The sequence below is a fragment of the Leucopleurus acutus genome, assembly GCF_964270905.1.
Source record: "Leucopleurus acutus genome assembly, chromosome: 1".
Taxonomy (NCBI): Eukaryota; Metazoa; Chordata; class Mammalia; order Artiodactyla; family Delphinidae; genus Leucopleurus; species Leucopleurus acutus.
The window spans coordinates 192,622,042-192,635,196 of record NC_139142.1 but is presented as its reverse complement, the minus strand read 5'-3'; the positions used below and the strand labels follow the sequence as shown (position 1 = coordinate 192,635,196).

Genomic DNA, 13,155 nt, shown 5'->3' with positions numbered 1-13,155 from the left:
ATTTTCTGCCCATTTTTGGATTGGGTTGTTTTGAGCTGCATGAGCTGCTTGTAAATTTTGGAGATTAATCCTTTGTCAGTTGCTTCGTTTGCAAATATTTTCTCCCATTCTGAGGGTTGTCTTTTTGTCTTGTTTATGGTTTCCTTTGCTGTGCAAAAGCTTTTAAGTTTCATTAGGTCCCATTTGTTTATTTTTATTTCCATTTCTCTAGGAGGTGGGTCAAAAAGGATCTTGCTGTGATTAATGTCATAGAGTGTTCTGCCTATGTTTTCCTCTAAGAGTTTGATGGTATCTGGCCTTACATTTAGGTCTTTAATCCATTTTGAGTTTATTTTTGTGTATGGTGTTAGGGAGTGTTCTAATTTCATTCTTTTACATGTAGCTGTCCAGTTTTCCCAGCACCACTTACTGAAGAGGCTGTCTTTTCTCCACTGTATATTCTTGCCTCCTTTATCAAAGGATAAGGTGACCATATGTGCATGGGTTTCCATCGACAGATGAATGGATAAAGAAGATGTGGCACATATATACAATGGAATATTACTCAGCCATAAAAAGGAATGAAACTGAGTTATTTGTAGTGAGGTGGATGGACCTAGAGTCTGTCATACAGAGTGAAGTAAGTCAGAAAGAGAAAAACAAATACCATATGCTAACACATATATATATATATATTTATATAGAATCTAAAAAAGAAAAAATGGTCATGAAGAACCTAGGGGAAGGACAGGAATAAAGATGCAGACCTACTAGAGAATGGACTTGAGGATACAGGGAGGGGGAAGGGTAAGCTGGGACAAAGTGAGAGAGTGGCATGGACATATATACACTACCAAACGTAAAATAGCTAGCTAGTGGGAAGCGGCCGCATAGCACAGGGAGATCAGCTCGGTGCTTTGTGACCATCTAGAGGGGTGGGATAGGGAGGGGGGGTGGGATAGGGAGGGTGGGAGGGAGGGAGACGCAAGAGGGAAGAGATAGGGGGACGTATGTATATGTATAACTGATTCACTTTGTTATAAAGCAGAAACTAACCCACCACTGTAAAGCAATTATACTCCAATAGAGATGTTAAAAAGAAAAAAAGAAAAGCACAACTTTCAGAAAAGCAGTTTGCATCTGGTTCACATGTTTACTTACCATGCCCTCAAAGCCAAAACCTTTTAACTTGGTAACGGTTGCGTTCTTTGACTAGGAAGTAGTTATAGGGACAAGGTACAAAAAATACTAAGCATGCAGCCCTTTATTTAGTTTTGCAAAGTTTCTGCTTATAGTTCTGTATATTACATAACTGTGTTATACAAATACATTTATTTACAAAAACACTCTAGCTGTGCAAACTTGTTGCTTTTTAAAAATGTCCAGGAAGTTCCATTTCTGCCCATCCCAAGATATATTTTTAAAGCATGCATAAAAATTAACTTTGGTGTGGGAAAACTACTCTATGTGCTGTCACATACAGTATTTTTGGTGTCTATTTATATATTTACAAAAATTGATCAGTTTACAGAACCGTACAGAAGTGTACATTCTAAAATCCACAATGCAGTAGTGTGGGTTACCAGGTCTCAGAAAACAAAGGAAGGATTTAGATACTGCAAAGAAAACAACTAGAGAATCCCAATATGTTAGAAAAGAGAAAAAAGAAAGAAACAGAACAAAACTAGCTTGCTTGGGCCGGCAAATTATTATACATAATTTTCATGGCAGTGCAGTAGGGTTGATCATTGCCTTCCACATGTGCCTCTGTGTTGGCTTGTGCAGAAGTTCATTGGCTTATTGTCTAGCACGCTACTTTCAAATGTACAAGGCTACAGTATCAAAATGTTTTGGCAAAAAAGATCTCGAAAGGAACCATGAAGTTTTGACAAAAATAGAAATCTGTAATAAAGCTAAATAACACTAAAATAAAAGGAAATATTATAGTATCTGTTTTACAATTTGTATAGTCACACCTGTGTATTTCTCTGTTCACGTCTAGTCTCCGTAATGAAAAATATTTTTATACAAAACATACTAAAATTCTGGAATCATACATGTTTTACATGCTTCATACATTTTTTTCTTGTCTCACCACACCCTTCTCTCCTGCCATACTCTCTTTTGGTAACACATGCTTACTTCATTTAACAGGTATTGAATAGAGACAGTAAACGCTATGTAATTATAACAGCGACAAAGTAAAAAAACAAACAAGCTTTACTGAAATCTATTAATCCAGTATTTAGCACATACTTAGCAGTAAACCTCAAACAGTACAGCGATATGTTACATTCTCTTGTGAAAACACTTGTCGAAGACTGTTAAAATTTTTTTTTTTCTTAAATGCAACTCCGACTCGTGCCTAATAGGATTTGGCCTTTAAGAGGTTTCCTTTGCTGTGGACTGGGTGGCTTTGCTTGAACTTCCGCTCTGTGCCTTGTAGCTGGTGAGGCTAGGAGTATGGATGGTCCTGATGCTCTTGGCACCTTGATTCAGTGAAGCTGGGGAGGCGGGGGGGGGCAGGGAGGAGGAGAAGGAAGGAGGGGCTGCTCGGCCATTCTGAGTCTGCAGTGAGAATGAGAGATGGTGACCTTTACCTGTGTGAGCGGGGCTCTGAAACTTCAAGGAGCCATTAGAGACAGAGGGGATGAGGGAGGCAGAGGGAGCAGATCGTCCTGTTTGGGGGCTGAGAGGGTTAGAAGGAACCGATGGTTTAGTAGCAGGTGGATTAGGGAAGTTAGAGCTGTCACCACTAGAAGAAGGCAGAGAACTGCTTTTCCCAGAGCTGGGAGAAAGGGCTGGAATCTTAGAAGCAGGTAAGGAGGGGAGAGTAGGCTTACAGTCCCCACCAGCTTTCTTAGCACTTCCATTAGCCTGCAAATAAAGACGGCAGGAGACAGTTTGTCAGAAAGCTGGTAACACCATCAATCCACAGGGCCTGGCAACACAGCCCTTCTGAGAGTCATTCAATCAAAGACACCAAACCAAACCAGTTCAAGGCCTGAGCTAAGTCTTGTCGTGCTGTACTGGACCTGGGAGAAACCCCCAGAGTGCAGAGCAGAGGGTGTACAGAACAGGGAAGAAGGAAGAAGAGTGTTTGTGAGAACAGGCACATCATTCTACTAGCGTCTCCGGGTGCTGGGTGGAGACGTGAGGGTTGCGTGAGGGCTGTTACTGGGGCGGGGCTGAGGCATCGTGACGGAGTGTTAATGGGCCTCTAGTGCGATGCCGTCCACGTACACGTTAGTGCTGGAGACTTTCAGGGCGGCTTTGTCTGTCTCGGTTTCCCAAGGTGTTCTGATGAACCACTACACTCCCCCAAGGAAAGCCACCTGGCCCGCCACCTTGTGTTAACAGGTCAACTTTGGAGTCACAAAGTAAAAGCTGTTTTATTGCGAGCATGCAAAAGAGTGGTGAGAAATTCAACAGAGGCTTTGAGACTCTCTTCATGCCCCCAGATCCAGGACGTGTACGTAAACCGTATCTTACACAGAAAAATGCAATATTTGGTATAAACTAAGTCAGTGACTTGCTTCTTAAGCGCAAGAGTGTCCATCCAATATTGGGTTTAAGGTAAAACTACCTGACGATATTGGCGGGGATCCTGCAGTTTGGACTGCTTGCCAGGTTTGTCCAGGCTTCCGGGTCTGTTCTTGGAACTCATGGGGATCGGCATCCTGCTCGTCTGAGGGGTTCCCGTGGAGCCCTGTGGGGAGAAGCAGCAAGTGGGGGAGAGAGAGGACGCGAGTGAGCGGCTTACCCCCGAGGCCGCCCCACCGTGCGCAGAGAAGCTCAACGTGAGAAGCCACAGCCCTACATGCAGGACAGATCTAGAAGACGGACATCAGGAGACACCACTGGGGTTAATTTGAAGAATCAAACAGAATAACACTGCTCCACTACTGATCAAACGGATTTTAATGTGAGTATCAGAGCAATCACTCCAACGGCAAATGGCTGACCCAGCATCCTTGGCGGTTTTCCCAACACCAGTCAGCAACAGAGGTAAAAACAGAATCGATTAGCTGTTAGACACCTAGTTGTTGTTGTTCTGAAGGCGAGGGAGAAAGTGTGAGAGAAAGGATCATTGCGAACAGACAACGAAACCAAACGAAACGAGCCACCTGAAAGGAAGCAAGTAAATCACAAGACGCCTTTCGCTAATGGTGATTATGACAGGTTTAAGAAAGCAGCTGGCTCTTTTCATTTTCCGTCAGACCAAGATACCTTACGTGAAGCCGAAGGTACAGACGAGGGGGGCTCTAGGGCAGTGGGAGCTTCATCCAGCACTAGCAAGGACTGGGGACAGGCCTCCTGGGCCACGTGGGATGAGCTTGCAACAGACTCTCTGTTGGAGGAACACGAGGTCTCAACTAGGGCTTTGGGACTCATCTCACTGATCGTATTTTCCAGCTGTTTGATGGTCTGCTCCAGGCTGTCCAACGTTCTGTAGGTATTTTTTCTGATTTCATCAGTTCTCGAAATCGGAGCTGGGCTCTCCAGACTGGGCTGCTCTAGTCTCCTGAGCATACTTTTCGGGGTGTCTTCGGATCGAGACCCGCTGATCTCGAAGCGCTTGGCTTCTCTGTGCTGCTTCAAAGTGCCGTCCTCTTCCTCCTCTTCATAGACCACCACCTGCAACGTCTTCTTCCCCGTCTTGGTTCCCGTGCGAATGGCTTGCGTGAGAGCGGCGAGCTGCTTTTTCGGGAATTTGAATTTGAACTTTTTCTTGGGGCTTTCAAACTGGTCATCGGTCGTGTCGCCCTGGCTTTCTGAACTTGGAGAATCGGCTGGGTTGAACTTGCTCTGCTCGGTTTTAGTCACTTCCTGTCCTCCTGACATTCTGGTCTCTGCTGAAAGGAGGTGCGGCTGGAATTTACTCTCAGCCTCCCGCCCTGCTCCGAGGTTGCCCGAGGCCCCCTCCTTAAGAAGCTTTTGGGAGGTGTTACTCTGGACCGCAGTATCTCCATTCTCCTCCTCTTCCTCTATCTTCTCCTCTGTCATCATTCTCTCCAATTCCTCGTCGCATTCCTCAAATATGGTTGAAAGTCTCTTGTATGCGGACCGGATGTCCATGGGTTCATCAAAAATGATGATCACGGGTTTCTTGTCCAGGCACACGACCGGCTCTTCACTGTCAGTGCCTTCTCGCTGGGAAGTTGTCTCTTTTTTGGCGTCAATGTTGACCGTCTGTACATCTTGCCCCTGTTTGCTCACTATGTCGCGGACCTCCCCGCTGGAGAGAACTTGGACCGCGGTTTTGGTGATCATGAAGGCAATGCTGTCGGTGGTTGCACTCTCCTCGGTGGGAGAGCCTGCTGTGGACTCTCCATCCTCATCAGGAGTCAAGTTAGCAGGCCTGGCTCCCTTCGGTCTTAGGACAACTTGGCCAAACTCTGTCAAGGGAACCTCTTGGTCTTGAGTTTTGACATCACGAATAGTCGATTCGGTTGATCTAGTGGGAGAGGGAAGGTGACACTTATCTGTATTTTCTTGTCCTTGCTGGGTCACCCCCTTTGTCTTCCCATAATTCATCTTCTGATTCTCAGTGTCACACACAGGGTACGGCAGCCCTGAGATTTTAGGTCCTTTGTTGATTTCATCTTCTAAGGAACTAACGCCAGAGAAACTAGAATTGACCCGGGACACATTTTTCTGGGAATAGTTTCTACCGTCTCTAAGTAAACTCTTAGTGGATATGGAACTTTCCTTCATTAAGATGTCAGTTTTGTATTCTGATGTTCTTGCTGCACCAGAAATACTATTCTCCATTCCTCTTTCCCACTTAGGATGGTCACTAGGTATGGAAGCCCCTGCGGTAACCTGGGAGGGAGAGTGGAGGAGGGAAACCACACATAGTGATCAGAAATGGATCTGCAAAGGAAGGGAATTAATCTGCATGGTATCAGTTGGAACACAGATCTGGTGGACTCACCTTCCTGGATTCCATTTGGGGGCCATTTTCATATTCAACATCACATTTCCGTACGTCTTCGTGGAAAAATTCCAAATTCTGGTAGAATAGTGTAGGACATGTTACTCCACAAAACCACACCCCCCCAAAGTGGGCTACAACTAGATTGTTTCTTTAATTACACTTCAAAACATGCGGGCCAAGCACATTCGTCACACACCAGTCCAAAGCCTACAGCTCTGTTTACCTTGGGTGGCTTGGTTCTCCAACTTCCAAAAATGCCCTGTGTTTGCACAAGATGAAAATCTCAATTAGCAAAATATTTCAAGGAGTTCAAATTTTGGTGGGAGGAGCAGTTAAGAGAATAAAGGGACCAGTTCTGGACCAACACCTCCTCTTTTCAACATCTGATTGTGAGCTTAGCCGACTCTAAGACCAGAAGAGTGGCATGGCATCGTAGAAAGCACAATACACGAGCAGGCAGATTTCGACTCTAACCCAGATCTGCCACTTAACTGTGTTATTTTAGGCAAGTCATTTCACTTCCTTGGGCCTCAGTTTTCTTGCTTATAAACCAAGGAACTAGACCAGGAAAGTTTTCACGTCTCTGCCAACTAGTTATTTCATATTTCAGTCTCATCTCTGCTTCTTGTTTGGGGATTGTCCTATAACGACTCTGCATTGCTTGGGTATGGTACTTTGAGATGAAAAAAACCCAGTTTTCCCTGGTCAAATCACAGATTTGAAAACATACGTGCAGTTTGTACTTAAACTTGCCAAGTAAAGTGTCAAAATAACCTTCAAACTAATCGTAGCCAAGATGCTCAAATCCCAGTTCAGAGTGACAGTGCTGCCAGTGCTGCCGAGGTGTCATCTAAACATTTACAAGACAGATATTTGAGGCTCAAGTGGTGACCGTGACAACATGACTCAGCTTTTCCTTGAAGAGACAAGAATTTTTAATATAATACCCATTAGCAAAGACTCCGGCTCTCATCCATGAAGATCTGGGTACTCTGCAGGTTTTCTGCTTGGCCCTCTGGTGGTACAAACAAACCAAAACCCTTTCAAATGGTCTCTGTTTGACCTAGAAATTTCCATTCTCATTTCTGGGTATTTGTACCAAATAGATCATCAGGTACAATATTTTAACTACATGATTCAGCTTTGGTTCTCTGTGTGCTCTGGTGCCGAGGAAAGATGCACTTCTGAGGTTCTCGCCAAGAGATTCAGAAGGTTAAGAGCCCAGCAGTGAGAACCGGGTATGGAGAATGCTCCACCAGGCACGGGTGTATCGGTAGCCTCGGGCCCTGCCGCCACGCTACCACTAGCCGTGCCTTGTCACTTCCAAGGCACTGCTGTCCTTTCTTCTGGCTGTAGAAGCCCAAGAGGAAGAGGTGATTAGAACAGGATGGGACACGATCCCAAGAAGCCTGTTGGGTTAAAGCAATGACAACATAACGAAGCGCAAGAACCCAGGCTCCCACCGATGACAGCCTAGAGCGATCCTGCTGCCTGGTTAAAACCAGAAAGAATGTCCGTACACATTCAAGCAATCACGCACAGAGACAACAAAGTCAGTATTAATCACATGGAAATACGGCACAGGATCCAAGGTGCACGAGCCACCAAACACCTCCTGTTTAACTTCCCCTCGGCCGTCAGGCCCCAAACAAGAGCAACGAGATTCAGCTGCTACAGTGGAACAATATCATCTCTTTGGTGGGATTTTAAATTTAGAATCAACAACTAATGCATCAAGTAAATGTTGCAAGAAGAAAAACAGATGAGGTTTCAGCTTAAGGTTTCAGCTCCAAACAGGGAGTCAGCGTATCATGCCAGGACCTGAGTGCGACTTTACCCTTGAGTCACAGGAGGAATTGGCATCTGCAGGGCTGCTGTTCTGCTGGCCTCATTGATTGGGGGGTTAGGGCTGGCATCTGTTCTGATTGGTCAGGGCCCGTGTCATACCCACTGTTAAATATTTCAAATGCCACCCGGCAATATACGTATTTTAAAACGGATCTACTAGCAGGAATCCTCCAATGGAAAGTCAGTAAGATAAAGATGTCAAGTGTAGGTTTCACATGACCCAGCATTTTTGGAAGTGGGCTAGAAAAATAAAGGCCTGGATCAAAGTAAGTGCCTCAGCTTTGTCCAGGGTAACTTGTTCACGGTCGTCATGTAATCTCACAACGATATCTTAGGTAGTCTTAGATAGTCAGGACTCTGCAGGAAAGCTAGTTAAGCCTCATTAATATCTGTTTTGGGGCCCCGAGGTTTGGGTTGTTCAGACAACTGGTGAAGCAGGGACCATATGCATTTGGGCAAGAAACCAGAATTAGAAACATAAGTTATAGAAAAATTGCATAACAGTAAGTACTAGACTAGCACTTCATAATAAGAGGAAAAAAACTTTAAGAAACATTTGAGTTATAGAAGGGTAGATGAATAGCCCAGGAAGAGGTTAATAAGGACAATACTTTCGGGACAGGTCTGATAGTCACGGTTATTGTGAAGTACATCAGTCTACTGAGTATAATTATCCAGAAGAAGCATCTGTAATTAAACCTAGTGTTTAATGCCCTGGTGTTGGGCATTCAGTACAGACCTGCTTAGTATCTGATGGACCCTTGATTGAGATCAGTGTGATCGATGGAATATGGATTTCTAATTGCAGGGCAAGAAACCCCATGCAGCTTTTTAGCAAATTAGCAAAATTCTACAATGAGATGAAGATTGTCTCCAGAGGGATCTTCGAGAAGCTCCGGGTCAGTGTTTAAAAGAAACGGTCACACTGGCCCAAGTACAGCACATAACTCAGGACCCGCCAGGACCTTCTGTGAATTGGCTTTAATAAGGCCACAGAAGGAAAGCCCACAGACTGAAGAAGCAACGTATTTCCAGTGTGATAATTATGGGTTCAATTCCCATTAACAGGAGGTTTCCCTCACAAGAAGGATTTATCCAGACAGTCTCCTAATCTCCCCCGTGCCTAGAGAGCCCCCATCCCCGTCGCCTGGTTAACAGCTCCACTTGCCAGATCCGTGGCTGGCGGAGTTTACACGAGGGCTCTGGGAAAGCTGGGAGCCGGGGGGGAGCAGGTCAGCCTCTGCGGGGGGCTGCACGGCTGAGAGCTGTGAGCCCCAGGACTGCATCTCTCGAAGGACTGTGCTAGAGTAGCCCTCCGATTGTGTGATCCTGTATCTCTTTCACTGAGCTTACTTATTCCTGCACTGAGGTACCTACGCGGAGCGACTACTGGGCTATACATTATGGCTGATTTGTTTGACTTTATTTAAAGGACGCTAGAACCTTTGAATTCTAAGATACAAGTTCCTGGCAAAAAATGTTAAGACTTGAGTTGGTCATGATAAGCTTTTTACCCTGAAATTTAGACAGAGGCTTCATTTAAATAAGATGGCGCTATTTCCAAAAATCACAAAAGCTCTAGATTCAACTTACAAAGTTGAAGTTCAAATATGCAGGTTAATCTCCTCTCCTTAAAGTTCTATGTCATGATAGTGACCTCTGTTTCAGAGCCTGGACGTCTGTTTGGAAGCCATGAGAATGCCACAAAGTTTAGTAGCACTAAAACGATACTGAACTTACTACCTTGGCAGGTACACTTTGAGAATTTCTAAGAGTAACAAAAACTCTGCTTGGCATCCTCAAACATGTGTGCAGATACATGTGTGTATGTTTCCATGGATACGCCTGTGGATGGCAGATAGACAGCTCTGCTATGCATTCTCTTCCTGGAATCTAAAGCTTTCACCTACTTTTAACATAGATGTCTTTGGTCCAGAAGACATGACACAAATTAGAAAAACTGCTACCTACTTGGTTGATGTTTCCATTTGTTCCACCAGCACTGTTCTGGAAAATCTTGAAAGGTGTATGTGTATCTTTGGTTTGGGAAGATAATGCCTGAATTCTGCATATACTGTTGTGTGCTGTGCACAGGAACACAGCGTCCGCTCAGGAAACCTGAGCCAGAGATCTCTGGTGAAACCCCAAGCTGTGTCTCCATTAGTTTAAAAAAAAAAAAAAGAAGGGTGAGGAAAAAAGAGAAGGTACAGAAGCTCAAGCACAGAGCGGTATTAGTGTCAGAGCAAGGAAAGAAGGACGGCCCACCGGGTGGCCAACGTGTAATTGCCACGTTACCTTCTTCTCCTTGGGTAGGGCTGTGGCCCCCGGCCTAGTGTCTTTAACGTGACTGTCAGCCCGGGACTGCTCAGCGTGACTGTTTGAATTTACATCCATAAAGGAACACTTCTGGAATGCCTAAGGAATTAAAACACTGAGTTAACAGGGATCCGAGTGCAGCAAGGAGGGCAGAGGGAACAGGCAGGGAATCCAGAGGATCTCCCGGTCGAGACCCCGGCCGGGTCCTACATGCGGGTCACGCCAGGGCGTCAGCGCCCTGAAAACCGGCTCCCCATCTGACCTCAGGTCAGCAAAGCCCGGGCCAAAGGCTTCCTTATTTTCTGGTCCAGGCTAAGATTAAATGGATAGAGCCTTTGAAAAGAACGCCCCTTCTTCCTGTCCGGGTGAACCTGATTTGCATTTAGTAGGGCTTCTTTTAAAGGGCTTTGACCTTTAAAAAATGCTGAATATGTAAATGAATTAAGAAGCTATCTGTCTTTTTTTCCTCTTCATTATAAAAGGGCACAAGATACTGCAAACCATTAAAGCTTAAGAGGAAAGTAATCCTTAACAATTCGTTGTCTGCAGTAGCAACATACTCCTGTGCCCTGGGTAGTTCTGACTCACGTAGAATAAAGCAAGCTCTTTAGCACGCAAGTGATTCTGAGTGGCCTGGGAGCTGCCTGACCCCCGAAGACTTGTCTCTGAAAACTAATATTGGATCGTAGTTATAGGAGCCCAGGGCCACTCCTGTGAACACTGAGTGAGGGAGGTCGGTTCTCAGAGAGAAAGCATCTGCTGTGTCTATAGGGCAGAAAAGAAGTGACAATATATATGATCGCGAGAGCAGGAGAGACGGTAACCCAAGCAGCAAAATGTCCTGAAATCGGTGATTCTCAATCAGGCTACATGACACCCAGTTGAAAAAAAATACTGTTACCCAGGCCTCACCCAGAGCATAATTAAATCAGACTCTCTGGGCTGTAGGATTTTTTTTTTTTTAACTCAAATTATTCTAATGTGCAGGCAGGATTAAAGAGCAGTTGTTGAAGTGAATAATTTCAACGGATCGCCTCGTATTTCCTTAATGTCAAATAGTGTCATTTGGAAATAACTGCAGGCACAAAGAATACCTCACGCCTTCTCCAGGTGAACATTCCAGCACAGGTTTTAAAATACTAGCGGAGCGGATGCCCGGGACCTTCCCCGGCCTGCTCTTCCCTCGCTCTGCTGGCTCCCAGTTCCCTCCTTAGACACCCACCCGGTCCTCGTGGGCCCTGGAGGTGCCCGGGGCTCTGCCTGCTAAGGCCACTCGGCATTTCCGTTGGGCTGTTAGACCCTGAACTCGGGAGCTTGTGGTTTCTTCTGATGCCTGGTGACGCAGAGCAGGAAAGCTGTTCTACGATTACACTCGGGGCAGGCGGGGTGGGGGGGGCGGTGCTGCTGCTGCTCCTTCCTGCCTCAGAGGGGCTGGCGGGTGGGGGAGGCGTCTAACTCGAGAGCCTGCAAAGGCTCCAGCATGGCCGCTGGCCGGCTCTTCCATGCAGCAGGCTGGCTAATGAGGTTTGGTTACCTTAGGGTCAGAGTACTTCACTCACCACTGTTACCTGACCACCAGTAATATAACAGGATAACAAGGCAGATACTCTGCCTTTGTAAAGCTTTCAGTCAAAGGAAGCATCAAAGATATTTAGCTTTCAGTGGAGGGAAATATCCTCCAGTGATGGGCTCTAAGTGGCCAGAACAAACGTTACTTCTCTCGGGGGCTCGTGCAGGATTATTCACGAGCTTAAGCGCCTCACTTCTTTGATCATTAGTGCTTGTTGCTCGCCCTTCACAAATGAGAAGTTATCTAGTGCTTAGTCATCCATTGGAAACAAACCAGGTCATGATTTATTTATTACTTATACCATACTTTAATATTGGAGTATAATTGATTTACAATGTTGTGTTAGTTTCAGGTGTACAGCAAAGTGACTCAGTTACACGTATACCTATTTTTCAAATTCTTTCCCCATTTAAGTTATTACAGAATATTGAGTAGAGTTCCCTATGCTACACAGTAGGTCCTTGTTGATTATTTTATAGATAGTAGTGTGTATATGTTAATCCAAAACTCCTAATTAATCCCTCCCCTGCCGCCACCTTTTCCCTTTGGCAGCCGTAAATTTATTTTCTTAGTCTGTGAGTCTGTTGCTGTTTCGTAAGTAAGTTCATTTGCATCATTTCTTTTTTTTTTTTGATTCCACATAAGTGGTATCATATCGTATTTCTTTCTCTGTCTGAGTTACTTCACTTAGTATGATAATCTCTAGGTCCATTCATATTCTGCAAGTGACATTATTTCATTCTTTTTTTATGGCTGAGTAATATTCCATTGTATATAGGTACCACATCTTCTTTATCCATTCATATGTCCATGGACATTTAGGTTGCTTCCATGACTTGGCTATTGTAAATAGTGTTGCTATGAACATTGGGATGCATGTATCTTTTTGAATTATGGTTTTCTCCAGATATATGCCCAGTAGTGGGACTGCTGGGTAGTATGGTAGTTCTATTTTTAGTTTTTTATGGACCTCCATACTGTTCTCCATAGTGGCTGTACTAATTTACATTCCCACCAACAGTGTAGGAGGGTTCCCTTTTCTCCACACCATCTCCAGCACTTATTGTTTTGTAGACTTTTTGATGATGGCCATTCTGACTGGTATGAGGTGATACCTTATTGTAATTCTGATTTGCATTTCTCTAATAATTAGGAATGTTGAGCATCTTTTCATGTGCTTTTGGCCATCTATATGTCTTCTTTGGAGAAATGTCTATTTAGATCTTCTGCCCATGTTTTTTTTTAATAAATGTAGAGTTTACAATAAATACTATTACGTGTTCATTAATCTTTATTAAGACATCACTAATAATTAATTAAAGAAAATAACTACTTGTTGGAGAAAGAAAGCAACAGTAAATACCCTGGTGGGATTTTGGAATTTTTTTTGTGTGTGTGTGGTATCAGGATATTTGTCTTTCTCTGTCTGATTTACTTCACTTAATATGATAATCTCTATGTCCATCCATGTTGCTGCAAAAGGCATTATTTCATTCTTTTT

At 44.5% G+C, this 13,155-nt stretch overlaps 1 protein-coding gene across 14 annotated transcripts in view; it reads right to left on the bottom strand.

Annotated features, from left to right (window-relative positions):
- Positions 1-1,226: 1,226 nt before the first annotated feature.
- The window catches only part of KIAA1217, a 497,456-nt gene continuing 485,527 nt past the window's right edge, over positions 1,227-13,155 (bottom strand). For 5 of the 14 annotated variants that reach the window (XM_082847332.1, XM_082847322.1, XM_082847329.1 and 2 more), the window contains 5 exons: positions 10,064-10,183; positions 6,144-6,179; positions 5,918-5,995; positions 4,215-5,805; positions 2,790-3,688 (listed from right to left, as the gene is read on the bottom strand). In XM_082847332.1, coding sequence (XP_082703458.1) covers positions 3,519-3,688; positions 4,215-5,805; positions 5,918-5,995; positions 6,144-6,179; positions 10,064-10,183 — 1,995 coding nt within the window. In that variant the 3' untranslated portion in view covers positions 2,790-3,518. Of the gene's footprint in view, positions 3,689-4,209; positions 5,806-5,917; positions 5,996-6,143; positions 6,180-10,063; positions 10,184-13,155 lie in introns of all 14 variants that reach the window. The other 9 variants (XM_082847324.1, XM_082847325.1, XM_082847326.1 and 6 more) reach the window with 8 other exon arrangements.